Raw genomic sequence first — 20807 nt, forward strand, 5'->3', positions numbered from 1 at the left:
TGAAAGCGGCTGATGATCTACAAGTAGAACAAAATTGGGCCATTTCCTGCAATGCAACACTATAGTGGTGGTGAGGAAGAGTTCTGTGTTTTTGTTTTTGGTTCAGTATTTAGTTGTCATTTGTTGATATTGGTGCTGGGGGCTGTAATGCGTCAGGAAGTGCGGCCAGATTGTATTCGAGTGGAGAGTGTTGAGAAGGGTGATCTGACCCATTTCTATCTGTTGTACGTCTTTTTCATCATTCCTTCCAGGCCCTCGCTGAAAACTAAGTGTTCGGGAGGTCTTTCCAAGCAAGGAGCTGTAATAGTACTGGTGTATACATTAGCTGCTGTTGTTGGTTGGCTGGGGACTACTGTGGTGGGAGGGGTGAAATGGAAGCTCCCTACTCCAATCCCTGTCTGACTAGGCAAGTGAGTAAACTGCCTGTGATGCTGCCTATAGTCAGACGTTAATTATGAATCCAAAACCAAGTGTAATATTGGGGCCGTGCTGCATTGGCGGCTGCAGGGGTAATGGGATTCTGGGAAAGGGGAGGAGGGAATAGGAGAGGAGTAGGAAAATGTCAGAGGGAATGGTACAGAAGTGGGGTTGAGGTGCAAGGCTAGCAAACACTAGGCAGGGTTGGGTTACAAAATATTGGGCAGGATTTTCATTGGGCCATGGAGGTGGGATTGGAGGCGTGTGGGGGGGGTTAAAATCCTGAAATCGGGGGGCATGAACCCATCCTGCCCCCAACCCGCCTCCATGCCAGTTTCAAAGGAGGCGGGTACCCGACCTACACTGGGACCTGCCTCCCCGAGCCGGGAAGGGGATTAGTGCTAATTAACTGCCTGTTAACAGGCAGTTTTTAGCCTAATCCCTATTTTCATTCTTGAAGTGTGGGATTCCCGACGGCTCCAAACTACACCAAGTTAGCGAGGTGGGCCGTCGGGCTGAAGGGCTTGTAGGGGTCGAGATGTCCGGTGTTCAGGTGAGTGATGGGTGCATGAGTGCAGAAGTAAGTGTGTTTGGTGTGTTTAAAGTGTTTAAAGAAGTTTAACTTACCTTTACAGCCTTCCTTCCTTCAAGTCTCGGGAGTCCCTCATCTCACCGGCACAGAAAGCAGAATGGCCGCGATCTGCCAAAAATTGCAGCATTCAGCTTTCTGTTCCGGGGAGATCTCTAAATCATCCTGAGAGGAAGGAATTAACCTGGAGTACAGATTCAGTGTTTGACAGCTTCAAACAGCTGTGAAACGCTGATATTTCATCTGTCAAAAGGTCTTGACAGATGAAATGTCAATCTGTGACGTCACCTGTTGCCGGGTGGCCCTTAATTGGCCTGCTAAGCCCGCTGGGTGAGCTCAACAAGGTCAATCAAGTCAAAATCGCGTGGATTGGCCGCATCTCGATGGAGGCGGGACTACAACCCCGAAAGTTGTAGTCCCGCCTCCTCAATGAAAATCCAGCCCGTTCTCTCAGCAGGGAAAGGGTCCACAGTTCATGCAGAGTGAGGGGATTTCTGTGTTTCATGCTTAGTAAGGAAGAGGTAGTTAATTGCTTTGGTGGTACTTTACCGCTGTCATTTTCAATGCCAAAGACCCTTGGATGCTACTCTGACTCGCTGTCTTCAATTCCTCCAATTCCGTAGAGTTTTGCATGTTCTCAGTTTTCCATTTTTCTTCCAATGTCTCTCGTTCTCTTCCATTTGGCATCTCCGGTTTCCACTTCACTTCACTTCACACTGTGTGCCCACCTTTTTATTAATTTAATATTTTTATTAATATAATGGACTTACCTTGATTCTGTAAAGGCTGTATATATGTGGAATTTAGTTATGAGGAAAGGGGTTGTTTTCTTTGGAACAGAGGAGGCTGAGGGGAGATTTAATTGAGGTTTATAAAATTATGGCGGGGCCCTGAGAGTGGACACGAAGGACCTATTTCCCCGAGCAGAGGGGTCAGTAACCAGGGGCCATAGATTTAAAGTAATTGGTAGAAGGATTAGAGGGGAGTTGAATTCTTTTTCACCCAGAGGGTGGTGGGGGTCTGGAACTCACTGCCTGAAAGGGTGGTAGAGGCAGAAACCCTCACCGCATTTAAGAAGTACTTGGATAGGCACTTGGAAGCGCCGTAACCTGCAGGGCTCCGGACCAAGAGCTGGAAAGTGGGATTAGGTTGGAGAGCTCTCTTTCGGCCGGGACAGACACAATGGGCTGAATGGCCTCCTTCTGTGCCGTAATTTTCTATGTTTCCTAGCATGGATGCCACCCATATCCTACAGAATAATTGAACAGAAACGTGAGGCATTTTAAGTTGTCGCGGGGGCGGTTGGGGGGTGTGTCAAACTGGTTAACTTGACAATTCTGTGGGTTGAGGTTATAGCTTGAAAGCGAAAAAAATGTAATTCTCCACTGTCCTCTTCTTTTATGTAAGGCACAAGTACAAACTCTTGTGTGTAAATAGAAAGCCAGCTGACTTTGAAGGATATCTTCAATCTCGATTTACAAATGCTGCTCTAACCTCGGTGGTGGTTGTTTTGCAGATGTACAGAAAACCATTCTTGCCCAGTGCATTGGAGGAGTGGCCTATGCCGTCTTGGCGGGACAGCCAATGGGTATCGTTTTAACAACGGCACCCCTGGCCTTGTACATCCACGGTATGTTGTGTCGTTCCCCCCACCCCCCCCCCCCCCCCCCCCCAATCTAGTACAACTTTAACCTTTAATGTTTTTAATTGTTATGTCTTTTTTTTAAACGAGACCTTGTCCATGTTGACCACTGTGGAAGGATTTGAGGCAGCCTGCTCCCAGCGTTTGGCTTATATTCCTCCTAGGCTGCTAGGGGGTGTGGGCGAAGATCTGGAGAAGTGCCTGACCAGATGGATTCTACTGCACAGATAGATGTCTTTTAATCTTGGATGCCTTTTAAGGGGAGACTAGATAAGGGAGAAAGGAATAGAGAGTTATGGTGATGGGGTTTGATGAAGTAGGGTGGGAGGAGGCTCGTGTGGAGCATAAACACCGGCGTAGACCAGTTGGGCTGAATGTGCTGTGCTGTAAATTCTACGCAAGGCTGGTAATATGCTGTGTGGAGAATTGGAGTTGCAAAGATGTGTTGTACTGCAGTGTGCTACAGCTTGTTAGAATGCCGTTGCGTGTGAATGGCTACTTCAGAAAGATCCAGTTGTGCCAATCTCACGGCACTTGATGGCTGCAGCCCTGGATATTCCTCCTTATTTACCTAGGAACATCCTCTTTATTTATTAGAATAATGGCTGTATTTAAGGTGGATTATTTTGGCTGGGCTAACTTAATTCAGTACCCAGTGGGAAGGTGGTGGGGGTTGGGGAGGGGAGAGGAAAAGACTTTGGCACAAATATGGTCCCTTTAACTGATGTCCAAAGTAGCACTAGTGTATGGATGAGACTAAAGTAAGACCTGTGTTTCTTCACCTCAGTTCTTGGGGGATTGCCCAAGTAACCTTAGTCCAAAAAGTCCACAAGACCACAGAGTCCATGTCCATGTGTACCCCTGCATGGAGTGTGCCTGCTTCACACGAGTTCCATAAATATATTTTGGATAATAGTACCTGTCTTTAGGTCATAGATCAATGGGGTAATTTGTCCCTTCAATCCATCTCCTCCTGTACCATCCACTTAATCACTTGGGCTCTGCCCTGCCCATTTAATCTCCTGCAGGAAAGGTGATTGAACAAAACAGCAGATTTTATCACTCTTCAATCCTGAATAAGCTTTTCGTAGATGCCAATTCCTTGGTGTCAGAAACATGGGAAAAAATCATGTTCTGTAGAGCATTTGGTCATCGCTATCCATACTTATCCCTCAACTTCAACCTAGATATTTATTGACTCTCTTCCTGCCCCTGTTTTTATTTATAAAAAAAAAAAAAAAAAAAAAAAAAATATTTATAGAGATAGATATATGTGTGTGTATATATGGTCCAACTAATCAGTCCCTCATTTAGAGACTAGTAACCTAGGTTTTGACAAATGAACTTGCTATTAAATAGTGTCTTTAATGTAAAAGAATGGCCCACGGCATTTCACAGATGTGAGGGAAATGGATTGAGCCTAAGTAGGGATTAAGAGGAGTGACCAAAAGCTTGGTGGAAGAGGTGGCTTTTAAGCAGTGCCTTAGAAGGAGATGAAGAGACAAGGATGTTTAGGGAGGAGATTCCAGAGAGAGATCTAGGTGGCAGAAGGCACAACCACCAACTTATTGCAAGAGAAGGGCAAGGCACAAGAGGCCAGAGAGAAAAGATTATACTTGCTCTCGAGGCAGTTCAGAGAAGGTTCACTCGGTTGATTCCGGAGATGAGGGGGTTGATGTATGAGGAAAGGTTGAGTAGGTTGGGACTCTACTCATTGGAGTTCAGAAGAATGAGAGGCGATCTTATCGAAACATAAGATTGTGAGGGGGCTTGATCGGGTGGATGCGGTGAGGATGTTTCCACTGATGGGTGAGGCTAGAACTAGGGGGCATAATCTAAGAATAAGGGGCTGCCCGTTCAAAACTGAGATGAGGAGAAACTTCTTCACTCTGTAGTAAATCTATGGAATTTGCTACCCCAGAGAGCTGCGGAAGCTGCAACATTAAATAAATTTAAAATGGAGATAGACAGTTTCCTAGCAGATAAGGGAATTGGGGGTTACGGGGAGAGGGCAGGGAAGTGGACGTGAGTCTAGATTTGGATCAGCCATGATCCTATTGAATGGCGGAGCAGGCCCGAGGGGCCGTATGGCCTACTCCTGCTCCTACTACTTATGTTCTTAAAGGAATGGATAGTTTGAGATGTGAGGAGGGTCATCGGGAGAAGAGGAGATTACATAGATCAGGAGGGGTGTGACCATGGGAAAATTTAAAGTCAAGGTGAAGAATTTTATATTTGAGATATTGGAGGACGGAGCCAACATGGGTCGGTGAGGACAAAGGGTGATGGGTAAGCAAGACTTGGTGTGGGATAGGATATAGAGAGCAGAGGGCCCTTTTTAAAACAAAACCACAATTAACTACTGAAATGACTTCATTTCCTGTGTTCTACAAAGGAAACATATTCCTGTATATTGTATGTCTAATGGATTTTTCTTTTGTATCTGAAATTAAATAATTTACTTTCACTTTCAATAAATACTTGCAGGAAAGTCAACTAATACTTTTGAAAATATTGCATTTTAACAAAAAAAAAAGTAATACAAAGTCAAACTTTGCTTCTTCCGAATAGACCAACAATGCTTTATTTCAGTGCATTCAACACCCAACCCAACACACTTCCACTTCTGGCAGAGAAGACACTTGTTGGCCCCAGGAGTTCACAATTGAGGCTTTGAAATTTTATGACTGGTTCCTAAAATGAACAAAGATGTGCACTGCAAAGGCACTTTCTCTATTGAATTGCCTTGTTTAATGTTTTATAGTTCTTGTGGTTTGTATTTTTATAATTGGCGTTAGAGATTGGCAGGAAGAGAACTTTTTCAACCCCCATCTGTTCCTTTCTCGACACTGCCTTCTGTTTCATTTGTGACCAATATCCTTTTCCCTTTTCAGTAATCCAGGGCGTCTGCGATGACTACAATCTGAATTTCTTTGCTTTCTACGCCTGTGTTGGCTTGTGGAATTGTTTCTTTTGTATCGTCTATGGTGTCTTTAATTTAAGTTTATTGAAGAAGTTTTTCAAAAGGTAAGCTGCAATAGACCAGTTGCTGTCAATTCTTAACTTCATTGTGTACACCTTGGTTAATCTTTTTTCCCCTCTGAAGATGACGGTTAATACTGGGATATTGTTCTACAGATCCCAGGAACCTCGCCAGGGCTTCACCTTTGTACTCCAGCTGTGGGCAATGCTGGTAATTTATTGCCCCTGCATAGTTGACCAGAGCAGATGGTGGTGGGCTTTCTCCTTGAACCACTGCAGTCCTTATGGCACTCATACAATGGAGTTGGGTAGGGAATTCCAGGATATTGACCCAGTGACATTGAAGGAACAACAATGTATGTCCAAGAAGGTGCAAAACTTGGAGGTGGTGGTGTTTCCAGAAACTCTTGTAGCTATTCTTTGTGGCGCCTAGGTAGTGAGTGTCAGTGGGCTATACATTGCAATGAAGTCTGAGCCTGACCTAACCTCACAAGCTGGTATTAGACAGCTTCATGGTTACTGTTACTGATTGTCGTTAAAAACCCAACTGGTTCGCCTAAGGTCCTTTTTTTATGGAAACAAACATAGTCATAGAGTTATACAGCACAGAAAGAGGCCCTTCGGCCCATCGTGTCTGCGCCGGCCATCAAGCCCTGTCTATTCTAATCCCATTTTCCAGCACTTGGTCCGTAGCCTTGTATGCTATGGCGTTTCAAGTGCTCATCTAAATGCTTCTTGAATGTTGAGGGTTCCTGCCTCTACTGTCCTTTCAGGCAGTGAGTTCCAGATTCTAACCACCCTCTAGGTGAAATTTTTTTTCCTCAAATCCCCTCTAAACCTCCTGCCCCTCAACTTGAAACTATGCCCCTTGGTTATTGATCCCTCTACTAAGGGGAAAAGTTCCTTTTGTATCTACCCTCATAATTTTGTACACCTCAATCAGGTTCCCCCCTCGGCCTTCTCTGCTCTTAAGGAAAACAACCCCAACCTGCCCAGTCTCTCTTCCTAGCTGAAACCTGCCGTCCTTACCTGGTCTGGGCTTGTATGTGACTCTAGTCCTACGCTAATGTGGTTGACTCTTAACTGCTCTCTGAAGTGGTCTAGCAAGCCACATGGTTGCCTTGAATCACTGCAGTGTAGCGGTTTGATACAAAGGTCCATCAGCACCTTCTCGAGGACAACTAGAGATGGACAGTAAATGCCGGCTTTGCTAGCGACGCCCGCATCCTGAGAATGAACAAAGGGGAAAAAAAAACTTGATTTGAGTGGTGACGCGCGACTAATGCTTACAATCATCTCTATTGCTCAGAGGCAACATATCAGATATTAACCTGACCTGTGACTGAAAATCTCATGACCAGGGGGGTTTCAACCAGTGTTGATGGTTCTGCTTTCGCTGTGACAATAGAACAGAGATGATGAACAATCTGGTCACTCTTCATTGCACCTTTTTACCTTAAGTCTCAATGTGGTTTTTTCTTATTAAAAGCAATTCTCCCTTTGACTCTCAAGGGTAGCTCAAGGTTGTTTAGACTGATGAAGGATTTTTGTGCCACAATGTCAGTAGGAAATCTGCTGCCCCTTTTAGCAATGATTCTGTTTGTCTGACTGTAACATTTCGTTGTCAAAATAAGTGTCGTATCAGATCAGAGAGAGTTTAGAAGAATGAGAGGGGATCTCATTGAAACATATAAAATTCTTAAGGAGCTTGACAGGGTACATGCTGGGGAGGATGATTCCCCTGGCTGGTGAGTCTAGAACCAGGGGTCACCGTCTCAGAATAAGAGGTCGGCCATTTGGGACTGAGATGAGGTGAAATTTCCTCACTCAGAAGGTGGTGAATCTTTGGCATTCTTGACCCCAGAGAGCTGTGGAGGCTCAGTCGTTGAGTATATTCAAAGAGATCGATAGATTTTTGGATCCTAAGGGAATTGAGAGATCTGGGGGTGGGGGGAGGAAAGTGGAGCTGAGGTAGAAGATCAGCCATGATCTTATTGAATGGCGGAGCAGGCTCAAAGGGCTGACTCCTGCTCTTATTTCTTATGTTCTTGTATTGTTTATGACCTAATTCTTTTCAATAAGGGCTGTTCTCATAGAATCTTACAGCACAGAAGAAGTCCATTCAGCCCATCGGGGCTGTGCCAGCTCTTTGACAGAGCTATCCAATAAATCCCACACCCCTGCTCTTTCCTCATTGCTCTGCAAATGTTTCTTATATTTAGTTCCCTTTAGAAAGTTACTATTGCATTTGCTTCCACCACCCTTTCAGGCAGTGCATTCCAGATCATCACAACTTGCTGCGTTTTATATAGTTTTTAATTCTCCACATCTCCCTTCTGGTTCTTTGCCAATTATCTTAAATCTGTGTCCTCTGGTTACCGACCCAGCCACCAGCAGAAACTGTTTCTCCTTTATTTACTCTTAATCAAAAGCCTTCATAATTTTGAACACCTCTATTAAATCTCCTCTTAACATTCTCTGCTCTAAGGAGAACAATTCCAGCTTCTCTAGTCTCTCTACATAACTGAAGTACCTCCTCCCTGGTAAATCTTTGCTGCACCCTCTCCAAGGCCTTGACCTCATGTGGTGCCCAGACTTGACCACCATACTCCAACTGGGGCCTAACCAATTTTTTATAAAGGTTTAGCATCGTTTCTGGGCTTTTGTTCTTTGTGCCGCTAGTTATAAAGCCAAAGATCCCGTATGCCTTTTTTAACAGCATTCTCAACTTGTCCTGCCACCTGTCTGTTCCTACACCCCCTTTAAAATTGTACCATTTTAGTTTATATTTCCTTTCCTCATTCCTCCTCCTAAAATGAATCACTTCACATTTCTCTGCCTTCACAATTAATCTGCCAATTTCACCACTGTCTGTCCTGAAGTCTGCTACGATCCACCTCACAATTTACTACATTTCCAAGTTTTGTGTTGTCTGCAAGGTTTGCCTCTACTTTCAGTTAATTCTCCTACAACCACCCTCCCAACCCTCTCTCTCTCTCTCTCTCTCTTACATGCAACACCAAAGGACATTTGTTATGTTTGAGCTAAATAAATGCAAGTTTTTAATCGACCTTTTATCTTTCTCTCTCAATCTTACACAAACTGGCTGTGCATTACTAGCGTGTGTGTGTGTGTGCCCGTGCGTGTTTTAAATCTTTCAAATAATAGTGTTCTACTCCCCTGCCTTTTACAGATCAACTGATGAGATCCTCGCGGTCTTCATATCCATTGCTTTTGTGGTGGATGCTTGTAAAGGACTGGCCAAAAGTAAGTCTGTAAAGATGATGAAGATAGTGTATTTTTTTTTCCTCTTCGCCTCCCTTTTCCACCTGCCACCTTTTCATCTTTCACCCCACCCAAGAGGGCCAACCATCCTGTTTCTCTACCAGAGAACCCTAGAATGATACAGCACAAAAGGAGGCCATTCAGCCCATCGTGCCTGTGCCAGCTCTTTGGTCGAGCGATCCAATTAATCACACTTCTCCCCCCTGCTCTAATTGGTTTTTCCCTTTTCAGGTATTTATCCAATTCCCTCTTTGAAAGTTACTGTTGAATCTGCTTCCACCGCCCTTTCAGGCAGCGCGTTCCAGATCACCACAACTCACTGCGTTTATATAAAAAAAAAGTGTTTCCTCATGGTTCCCTTGCCAAACACCTTAAGTCTGTTGTGGTGTGTAACCAGCTATTGGGCCATGCAAAGGTGGCTCTTGGGGATCTGGTGCTTCTTTGGTTTGTTCTGGTTATTTTTGAGATGATACAGACAGGAAAAACAATGATGGTTTCAGGTGGTGGAAGCAGATTCAATAGTAACTTTCAAAATGGAATTGGATAAATACTTGAAAAGGAGAAAATTACAGGGCTATGGGGAAAGAGCAGGGGGGTGAGTGGAACTAATCGGACAGCTCTTTCAAAGAGCCGGCACAGGCACGATGGGCCCAATGGCCTCTTTCTGAGCTGTAAGCTTCTATGATTCTATAATGAGGAAGGATTAAGGAAATTAGGCTTATTTCCACTCTCTAGCGCTCTTATGGTGCGAGCTTGCTTGACCTAGGGAGTTGGAAGGGAATTTCTCAAAGCTTTTCCTGATGTGGCCACAGATTTTCTTTTGTGATTGCTTCCCCTGGGAGATTGCAAGCTTAAGGGGTCAGTGTTGTACATGACACTATTGCGCCTGAACAGTGAGGGATTTGGGCCTGATGGTCCTTTTTGTATGTTCGGAGAAGACTTTTTAAGGTGACCTAATTGAAGTTATGAAGATTGCGAAGGGGACTGACGAAGTTAATCCAGACAAACTATTTATTTTTCCATAAGGGATTCAAAAACAAGTTTTAAAAATTTGGAAAGTTGAGGGTTGGAAAGAATTTTATCACCCCATGTTTCATGAGCTTGTGGTATAATTTAGCAGGAAAGGTTGTTGGAAGCATACAGTACAAATGGGTTTAAAAAGGTACTGAAATATTTCTGGACTGTGAAGGGATTGAGGGGTATTGTGGGCAGGGCAGGTAGGTAGGAAAGGATGTACTTATGGGGCTTAATGGTCTTTTTCTGTTTCAAAAGTGCTTGTTCTCGCTCCCCCTCTTCACCTGCCTCTTCCCTCTGGTAAACAACTTGACCTCTAGTTAGCATCTCCACCTGATGCCACATTTGATCTGGAACTTGGCACCAATAAAGAGAGAGAGAATTTGTTTTTATATTGTGCCTTTCATGACCCCAGGACATCCCAAAGTGCTTTATAGCAATGATGAAGTACTCTTGAAGTGTAGTTGCTGTAAGCTCCCACAAACACCGATGTGATAATGACCAGATCATCTGTTCTTTGTGATGTTGGTTGAGGGGTCAATATTGGCCCGGACACCGAGGAGGACTCCCCCTGCTCCTCTTCGAAATTGTGCCATCGGATCTTTTACACCTACCTGAGAGGGTAGACGGGGCCTCGGTTTAACGTCTCATCTGAAAGACGGTACCCCCGATAGTGCAGCGCTCCCTCAATACTGCACTGGGAGTGACCGCTGAGATTCTGTGCTTGAGACTCTAGTGTGGGACCATGCTGCCAATGGAAGATTCTATTCCATCTAGACTTAATGGAAAAGATGAAAGCTATACCAAGGGGCTTTGTAGTCAGATGCTTCACTAAACCCTCAAAGGTTGATGACTTACTAATGCTGGGTCCTAATTAACGTTCTTTGGTTTATCGTTGTGCTTTATGATTTGAGAAGTGTACTACATGGGAAGATCTTAAACTAGCTTGTGTGCAAGCCTCTGGAACTCGCTCTCTGTATTCTGAGGTGGTTCATCTTGATGGTCACTGCTGAGTATCCAACATCTACCACTTCTTATCTTTTGGCTCTACCTTTAGCCCCATCATCCATTTCACACCCGTGGCCTCACTGTTGCCTCTCTGAAGCAGAGCTTCCTCTTTCAGGCTTCCTTTTTTCCCTCCATGGCAATTCCTAAATCTAAACCCCAAGTTCGCTCGAGACTTGATTATTCCCACATCTAAAGAGACTTTCCTAATGCCTCCTGCGCAGGAAGCAAGGAACAGCTCATTGTCTGTCTGAAAGACGCGTCTTCTCGAACCTCTGCTCTCTCTTGTGACTTTTTTTTTCTTGCCCATCTTATTATGATCACTGCTCATCTGAAGTTTCCTACCAAGTTCCAATACGCTAACCTACACCATCTCATTTCCTTTTGCTTGAACCCTCGCTCCGTTGAAATCCAGATTGGCCACACAGTCATCTCCTTTCTCAACACATCAAAAGGAACTGCTAACATAGAAGATAGGAGCAAGAGTAGGCCATTCGGCCCCTCGAGCCTGTTCTGCCATTTAATGAGATCATGGCTGATCATCCAAACTCAGTACCCTGTCCCTGCCTTCTCCCCATATCCCTTGATCCCTTTAGCCTTAAGAAATATATCTAACTTATCTGCCTCGCTGTTACCTTCCATCTACACTTCTCCACTGTAGGCCTCGGCCCTTCAATGTAAAATAATACATTGAAATCCCTTTTTTATAATTGGGGGGTGGGGTTTGTTCTTGGAAGAAAAGCTTACAATATTGATTCTTCACCACCACTTTTTTATCTTAGTTTTTCAGGATTATTACTCCTGTCCTAAAATACTGACAGACCATCTGGATTTTGGCTCTTTTACCGCCAACTCTTCGATCAATACTACGGACCCTGAGGCCCACCCCTGTGGGCGAGACACTGCTGTCCTCAGTCTGCTGCTGATGCTCGGCACCTTGTGGCTGGGGTACACCTTGTTTCAGTTCAAGAAAAGGTAAATTCCATAACGCTCGCTAATCCCAGATAGATGGTCTCCCAAGGTGATGTCGGTCAGCTTGTGCACCCTCAACCCAGCTAGGCTCCTCCCCTGGCCAGGTAGATTGACCCATCCTAGTATTGCCCATCGCCATGGTTAAATTGTAGCGTGGTTTTTAAAAAAAAAAAAAAAAAAAAATGTTCATTTGCATTTCATTTATATTAAAAAAACAAATACTTGTTTGCTGCAGGCAGATTATTCAGGTTGAGTTTGCAGCAATGAATCATGGAAGGAGTTCAGCGAAGATATACCTGGGATGGCAGGAATGACGTATGAGGAGAGATTGGGTTGATTTGGGTTTGTACTCGCTGGAGTTTAGAAGAATGAGAGGGGATCTCATTGAAACTTATAAAATTCTGACAGGACTGGACAGACTAGATGCAGGAAGGATGTTCCCGATGGCCGGGGAGTCCAGAACCAGGGGTCACAGTCTAAGGATAAGGGGTAGGCCATTTAGGACAGAAATGAGGAGGAATTTCTTCACCGAGAGTTGTGAACCTGTGGAATTCTCTACCACAGAAGGCAGTAGAGGGCAATGCATTAAATATATTCAAGAAGGAGTTGGATATATTTCTCAAGGCTAAAGGGATCAAGGGGTATGGGGAGAAAGCAGGGACAGGGTACTGAATTTGGATGATCAGCCATGATCGCATTAAATGGCGGAGCAGGCTCGAGGGGCTGAATGGCCTACTCCAGCTCCTATCGTCTATGTTTCATGATGTCTGGCGGAGGTGAAGGACTTGGGCCTAGGCAGAGTCAAGTGGCACTGCAAGGCGTTTAGTGATAACATCCAGGGCATCACCAGGATCCATGAGCAGAGACACCTGGGGGTGTAGGTGCACAAATCTTTGAAGGTGGCAGGACACGTTGAGAAGGCCGTCAACAAAAGCATGTGGGTGCCTTGGCTTTATCGATAGACGAATAGAGTACAAAAGCAAGGAAGTTATGCTTAAAAAAGCACTGGTTAGGCCTCGGCTAGAGTATTGTGGTCAGTTCTGGGCAGCACACTTTAGGAAGGATGTCAAGGCCTTGGAGAGGGTGCAGGAGAGATTTACTAGAATGGTACCAGGGATGAGGAACTTCAGTTACGTGGAGAGACGGGAGAAGCTGTGGTTGTTCTCATTTAGAGCAGAGAAGGTTAAGAGGAGATTTGATCGAGGTGTTCAAAATCATGACTGGTTTTGACAGAGTAAATCAGGAGAAACTGTTTCCAGTGGCAGAAGGGCCAGTAACCAGAGGACACCGATTTTAAGGTGATTTGCAAAAGAACCGGAGGCGACATGAGGAAATAGTTCTTTACGCAGGGAGTTGTTATGATCTGGAATGCACCACCTGAAAGGATGGTGGAAGCAGATTCAAAGTAACTTAAGAGAATTAGCTAAATAATTGAAGGGGAAAGCATTAGAGGGCAATGGGGAAAGTAATTGGATAGCTCTATCGAGCCAGCACAGGCAAGATGGGCCGAATGGCCTCCTCCTTCTGTTCTGAGAGATTCTATGATTATCAGCATTGGGTTTGATACCATGATTCTACCGACTGTCTCTCACTTCAGTCCGTGCTTACCATGATTATTTTTGGAGCCACGACCTAATTTCTTGCCCATTCAGTCACCTCCTGACTCCTGTGCCTAATTGGCTTTCCCTTCATTTGGCACCACTGCCTACCCAGCTGAAAGTTGGTGGAAGTGACCATCTGTGATGCTGAGGAGGAGAGGTGTGGTTAAAATGAGAAACACAAATCAAGTGAAAACTAGTCTCTGATTACGACTGAGTGAACAGTGTGTTTTCATTTGTCTGTAGATGTCTAGACACTAAACTTGATTGTAATGTTGTCAATTCAAATATTTTTTTCATCTAGCAATTTTCTACGGTCCGTCTAGTTCACCTCCAACCATCCTGGTAGTCGCATGCTACAACGGTAATGGAGTTGTTGATTTAATCAGAGCGACCAATCTCTCTCAATTTAGTCTACGACAGACCCAGATGTGAGGCGAGGAAAACCCCCAGTGGTGGAGAGCTTTCGGAATCATGGGTCCAAAGTCACCTGTTCCTCCCGAGCACTTAGCACATGTCGTAGAACGGTACAGCACAGGAGGCCATTCGGCCCATCGAGTCTGCGCCGGCTCTTTAGAAGAGCAATCCAGTTAGCCCTGCTCTTTTTCCCCCCCCCCCCCCGCTCTTCCCCCATATCCCTGCAATTTTTTTCTCCTTTCAAGTATTTTCCGAGTCCCTTTTTGCAGGCTGCTATTGAATCTGTAATCCACCACCCTATCAGACAGCGCACTCCAAATCCTAACCATGTTATGTCATGTCTCGCATCACTCCTATACTGTATCCCTAAATGTCATTTTCTGAAAAATCTATATGATTGGTAGAGCTGTGAGGCAACTAGCCTTGAGAGATGAGACATTAAATATTTTATGTATTATTGAACAATAATAATGGACTCTGCCAGTTTTAATGTCATTGTCTAATGATTTGACTGGCCCAGTAAAGGTTCATTATTGCTTTACTTTTTTTGTTTAAAAGTCCTTTTTTTTTTACGCGGGTGTACTTTTTAAAATTTTATTTTCTTTACAGCCCTTTTCTGCATGTCAGGGTCCGTGAAACCCTGTCTGATTGTGCCTTGCCAATATCTGTGGTGGTGTTTTCATTTGTGGGATCGTACCTATTTAGAGATATAAAGGGTACGTTCATTCTTTTACCTCATGAAGCCTGTATTGTTTTAGCTTTGTTCTGGGATTATTCAGCTTGGCTCCATTTCACTGCCTTTCAATTGGATCATTCCCCGGTTCCCACTGCTTTGGCCTGCTTTCTGGGGGGGTTGACAGGGTAGATGCCGAGAGGCTGTTTCCCCTGGCTGGAGAGTGTAGAACTAGGGGGCACAGTCCCAGGATAAGGGGTCGTCTACTTAAGACTGAGATGAGGAGGATATTCTTCATTCAGAGGGTTGTGAATCTTTGGAATTCTCTACCCCAAAGGGCTGTGGATGCTGAGTCGTTGAATATATTCAAGGCTGCGATCGATAAATTTTTGGTCTCTGGGGGAATCGAGCGATTATGGAGATCGGGCGGGAAAGTGGAGTTGAGGTCGAAGATCAGCCATGAACTTGGAGCAGGCTTGAGGGGCCATATGGCCCACTCCTGTTCCTAATTCTCTCACACTCCGGACTAAAATAAACTTGCCGTAGAATTGTATTCCATTTATCAGCAGTAGTTACTAGTGAGGCATCATTGCTGAGGCATGAATGTTGATGTAAGCATGCAGGTGCAGCAGGCGGTTAAGAAGGCAAATGGTATGTTGGCCTTCGTAGCGAGAGGGTTTGAGTACAGGAACAAGGATGTCTTGCTGCAATTGTACAGGGCCTTGGTGAGACCGCACCTTGAGTATTGTGTGTAGTTTTGGTCACCTTATCTGAGGAAGGATGTTCTTGCCATGGAGGGAGTGCAGCGAAGATTCACCAGACTGATACCTGGGATGGCAGGAATGACGTATGAGGGGAGATTGGGTCGATTGGGCTTATACTCGCTGGAGTTTAGAAGAATGAGAGGGGATCTCATTGAAACTTAAAATTCTAACAGGACTAGACAGACTGGATGCAGGAAGGATGTTCCCGATGGCCGGGGAGTCCAGAACCAGGGGTCACAGCCTAAGGATAAGGGGTAAGCCATTTAGGACAGAGATGAGGAGGAATTACTTCACCCAGAGAGTGGTGAACCTGTGGAATTCTCGACCACAGAAGTCAGTGGAGGCCAATTCATTAAATATACTCAAGAAGGAGTTGGATATATTTCTTAAGGCTAAAGGGATCACTGGATATGGGGAGAAAGCGGGGACAGGGTACTGAATTTGGATGATCAGCCATGATCTCATTGAATGGCAGAGCAGGCTCGAGGGGCCGAATGGCCTACTCCTACTCCTATGTTCTATGTATCTTCTATGATGTCTTCAATAAGATTGTAGGAGGTAGGGAAAATTGAGGTTGGTGAAGAATTCCACTAGTTTGAGGTCTTTGACCAAGCTTTTGATCACCTGTCCTAATATCTCCTGAGTGGCTCGGTGTCAAAATTTTACTTGTTGATGCCCCTGTGAAGTGCCTTGGGACGTTTTACAAAGTATAAAGTGCTATATAAATGCAAGTTGCAACTTGAGGAGAAACCCATTACAGAATAAAACTGCTAGGACAGCGGAGCAAACTATGATCTCTTCCAGCCTTTTGGGAGCTTTCTGTTTTTCTAACACAGAACATGTGACTGGCTTATGATTGCACCTAACAGGAAGGAGGGCCCAGCAGGGTTGGAGTGCACAAGAATAGGCTTTTGGCTTCATTAAGTGCCTTGAATAGCTTTTTAAAGGAATTTAAATGCGCATTCTCTCATTTTAAGTAAAAGCTTGTTTTTGAAATGTGATCAGGTGTTTAAATATTGGAAATAAACACAAGGCAATAATTTGTTTTTTATATTTCCACATCAGAGAGTTTATTATTCATTGAAGTGTTTGAATGCTGGGCATGTTCCATACCTAACTTTGGTTTTATTTCTCTCTCCTAGTTGCCACATTTAGTTACAATCCCAATAAAGGCTTATTCAATCTGGCCCCATTTCACCTCCTCTCTGTTGGAGCAGTGTTTGGTGCGATGGGTTTGGGCTTCCTTCTCTCAATGCTCTTCTATTTGGAACAGAACATTGTGATGTCATTGACAAATTCCCCTCAGAACAGGTAAGGTGTCAAAAGTAATGACCTCTCCTACTTAAGGTGGTGTCATGCACTCTAGCCTTGCTCCCCAGTTCCTGCTCCTTCACTCTTCTGACTCCGGCCTTCTACTCATTCCCTTGGCTCCCCCATCAGTGGTGGGGGGCCTTCAATCAGTGGGGTCTGTGCTCTGAAACTCGCTCTCTCCCTAAACCCCTGCACTTCGATTCATCTTTTCCCTGCTTTCAAATACCTTCTTGAAACTCGCCTCTTGCCTGTTCCTTCTGTCACCTTTCCTAACTCATTTTCCCCAGTTGCAGTTTAAAATGTTGCCCTCAATCTGCTGTACAAATCTTTTGGTTAGGCTGCAGTTTGAACACTCTGTCTGCCTAGTTTTAGAACACCCTACTTTAGGAAAGATGTCCAGGCCATGGCGAGGGTACAGAAGAGTTTTATAAAGGTGATACCAGGGGGATGTGCATTTAGTTATGAGGAGAGCGATTAGAGAATGACCTTCCTCAGCGGTATCTTGTCTTTTGATCTGAGGAGTTAAAAGTCCCCACCTGCTAACTTTTTTTTTCTCAAATTTTATCTTTGCAGATTAGTGAAAGGCACAGGTTATCACTGGGACATCTTCCTTGTGGGCATAATCAACATAGCGCTGTCTATCTTTGGGTTGCCATGGGTGCACTCTGCATTCCCCCATTCTCCCTTGCATGTCCGAGCACTGGCCTGCGTAGAGCAGAGGGTGGAGAACGGTCACCTGTGCGAAACGTAAGTTAACGGTGGCTTCTAGACCACCTTTTTTATTTATTTTGTGACCAGGTTATGTTTTCTGAGCCAGTTTTTGTAAATAAATTAAATCCAGACAAAGCAGTAAATGTTTAAACCATAAAGTTGGATTTACCGGCAGGGATGCGCTTGAGCACAAACACTTGGACCATCTGCCGTATAAGTTGCAGCTTTGTTTTTATCCCTAGACTTCAGCAGAAAATCTAGGCCGACGGTCCCAGTGCAGCACTGAAGGAGTGCTGCACTGCCCAAGGTACTGTCTTTTAGATAGGCGCCATTAAACCGTCTGCCCTCTCAGATGGGCGTAAAAGATCCCACAGTACTATCGTGAAGAGGAGTAGAGGAATTCTCCCCATTGTCCTGGCCAATATTTATCTCTGTCAGCATCACTAAAACAGATTATCTGGTCATTATCACATTGCTATCTGTGGGAGCTTGCTGTGCGTAAATTGGCTGCTTCCTCTTAGCATGTTGACCCATGTTGGTGTAAATTCCAAAACTGGACGACTTGATGTGTGAACTTCGTGGACTGTCATCGGGCTAATGGCCCATGGGGGACATCGCAACCAACCCTGGTCGCCGTCTTCCCTTATGTCCACGTAGGTGCTTTTACTAGGTGACAATCCGAGGTGGGAGTCCTGGCTATCTTTTGTACTCCCTTACCAACCCAGAGGTACTGAGGCAAATTCCAGTGTCTCTATCCTCACCATGTCAGAGATCAGCTAACTCGGCAAAGACCAGAGCTTGAACCTGGGATCTTTCTGGTCTGTATGGCCTGGATGAGTGCAGCTGCATCAGCAATCAAGAAGCTCACTGCTATTTGGACAAAGTAATCCACTTGATTGGCACATAGAAACATAGAAGATAGGAGCAGGAGTAGGCCATTCGGCCCCTCGAGCCTGCTCCGCCATTCAATGAGATCATGGCTGATCATCCAAATTCAGTACCCTGTCCCTGCCTTCTCCCCATATCCCTTGATCCCTTTAGCCTTAATGGAAAAAAAAAAAAGCACCCCATCCACCACTTTAAACATTCACTCCTACCACCATGGACATACCGTGGCTGCAGTGTGTACCATCTACAAGATGCACTGCAGCAACTCGCCAAGGCTTCTTCAGCAGCACCTCCCAAACCCGCGACCTCTACCACCGAGAAGGACAAGGGCAGCAGGTGCATTAGAACACCAAAACCTCCAAGTTCCCCTCCAAGTCACACACCATCCTGACTTGGAAATATATCGCCGATCCTTCATCATCGCTGGGTCAAAATCCTGGAACTCCCTCCCTAACGGCACTGTGGGAGCACCTTCACCACACGGACTGCAGCGGTTCAAGAAGGAGGCCCACCACTACCTTCTCCAGGGCAACTACGGATGGGCAATAAATGACAGCCTTGCCAGTGACGCCCACAACAACAACTTGCATTTATATAGCGCCTTTAACATAGTAAAACGTCACAGGAGGGTTATAAAGCAAAATTCCTGATAACGTGAATAGAAAATGCTAAAAATGCATTGCTGGTATATTGCCATCAGGGGAGGCTGGTTAACAAGTTTTTAACTTCACGTGAGTATTTCCCAATGAGCTACTTGGGGGAAAATTGTTCTATTAAAATGAGATAACCGTACTTTTTGTGCCAAGTAATACATTGAAAAATCATACTGCATTCTGCTTGGCAAAAGACTGAATTATATAAATTTTCACTCGCGCTTAAAAATGTCAGTCAACATTCTCCAGGTGTGTGGTGTGTGACCAAAAGCAAATGTACAGGGGTAGTGTGTATAGGGACAATCATTCATTAATTTTGTGTGCAAGTAATCTGCTGTGTTTGCTCAGAAGATGACAGTGATTGCAACTTGAAAGTAATCCATTGGCTGTATATTAAAAAAAAAAAAAAAAAAGTTATTCATTCATGAGCGTCGCTGGCAAGGCCGTCATTTATTGCCCATCCCTAGTTGCCCTTGAGAAGGTGGTGGTGAGCCGCTGCCTTGAACCGCTGCAGTCTGTGTGGTGAAGGTGCTCCCACAGTGCAACGTGCTTTGGGATGGCTTGAGGATGTACAAGTTCAACATGTTTGGCCTTGTAGAACAAGAACGTGTATTTAAAATGGCCTTTTAATGTAGTCGGGGGGAAAAAAGAGACGAGATGCTTCAGGGGCATGAGGAAAAGCAGAATTTCCATTTGGCAACTGGTGATAAAGAAGTAACATTGAACACTATTTGTCACTTAAGCAGCTAAGGTCCCACAAACAGCTGTAAAATAAATGTACCAGATTATCTATTTTAGGGAAAAATATTGGTCAGGACACTGGGGAGCACTCTCGTGCTCCTCTTCCAATTGTGCCAGGGGATCTTTTACGTCCCCCTGAGGGGGCAGACGGGGACTTGGTTTAAAGTCTCATCTACGAATGTACGAAAACGACGGGCAAGAAAAAACCAGCTGGTCCACCATGCCTGCCCCACACATGATCGTTGAATCATCATGGCCTGTCATGGTGTGGGGAAAAGCTGTGGATCATTAAACTGCTGAGAGTCGTATTCTTGGGTAGGTTTCAGGAGAGCAATTGCCGCTACTAAAGAGACTCCTCAACCTGTGGTCTCCAAAGCCTGCCTATCTCAGTCCGTTAAGGACCGCTCGAGGCTGACCTTCCCAGAGGGCAGTGCCAAATAATAGTTGCATAAACAATATTATTTCTCTCTCTTCATTCCCTTAACAATTGTTCTCCTGCGCCCCACGTCAAGGATCTCCAACCACATGTGGCCTCCGAGCTCTGGCAATTTGCCCTGGAGGCCCAGAGAATTCGATCCTGTTTGTCTCATTTCTTAGCTGTTGCTTCGAATTTCATGGACCTGTAATAGTGTCAGCTGTTGCTCAGTGGGTAGCACCCTCGCCTGAGTCAGAAGGTTGAGGGTTCAAGTCCCACTCCAGAGACTTGGGCACAAAAATCTAGGCTGACACTCCAATGCTGCACTTTTGGAGGTGCCGTCTTTCAGATGAGACGTTCAACCTAGACCCCGTCTGCTCTCTCAGGTGGACGTAAAAGATCCCACGGCACTATTTTGAAGAAGAGCGGGGGAGCTCTCCCTGGCGTCCTGGCCAATATTTATCTCTCAATCAACATCCCCAAAACAGATTATCTGGTCATTATCACATTGCTGTTTGTGAGAGCTAGCTGTGTGCAAACTGGCTGCTGCGATTTCTACGTTCGAACAGTGACTACACTTCAGAAAGTACTTCATTGGCTGGAAAGTGCTTTGGGACATCCAGTGGTCATGAAAGGTGCTGTATAAATGAAAGTCTGTCTCTCTTGCATATTTAGAAGGAGCTGCTTTGCAGCCTTGTTGTCTCACCGGTAGGTGATTCATTACTCGGAG

General features: G+C 44.9%; 1 protein-coding gene across 2 annotated transcripts in view; it reads left to right on the forward strand.

Moving 5' to 3' along the window:
• Positions 1-20807, forward strand: part of slc4a11 (solute carrier family 4 member 11) — a 165959-nt gene that overhangs the window by 133456 nt on the left and 11696 nt on the right. For both annotated transcript variants that reach the window (XM_085975597.1, XM_085975598.1), the window contains 7 exons: positions 2523-2636; positions 5543-5675; positions 8824-8897; positions 11717-11909; positions 14531-14637; positions 16501-16669; positions 17243-17416. In XM_085975597.1, the coding sequence (XP_085831723.1) occupies positions 2523-2636; positions 5543-5675; positions 8824-8897; positions 11717-11909; positions 14531-14637; positions 16501-16669; positions 17243-17416 (964 nt within the window). The remainder of the gene's footprint in view (positions 1-2522; positions 2637-5542; positions 5676-8823; positions 8898-11716; positions 11910-14530; positions 14638-16500; positions 16670-17242; positions 17417-20807) is intronic.

This window comes from Somniosus microcephalus, chromosome 2 (assembly GCF_052327205.1).
Source record: "Somniosus microcephalus isolate GS21.2 chromosome 2, FLI_Smic_1.0, whole genome shotgun sequence".
Taxonomy (NCBI): domain Eukaryota; kingdom Metazoa; phylum Chordata; class Chondrichthyes; order Squaliformes; family Somniosidae; genus Somniosus; species Somniosus microcephalus.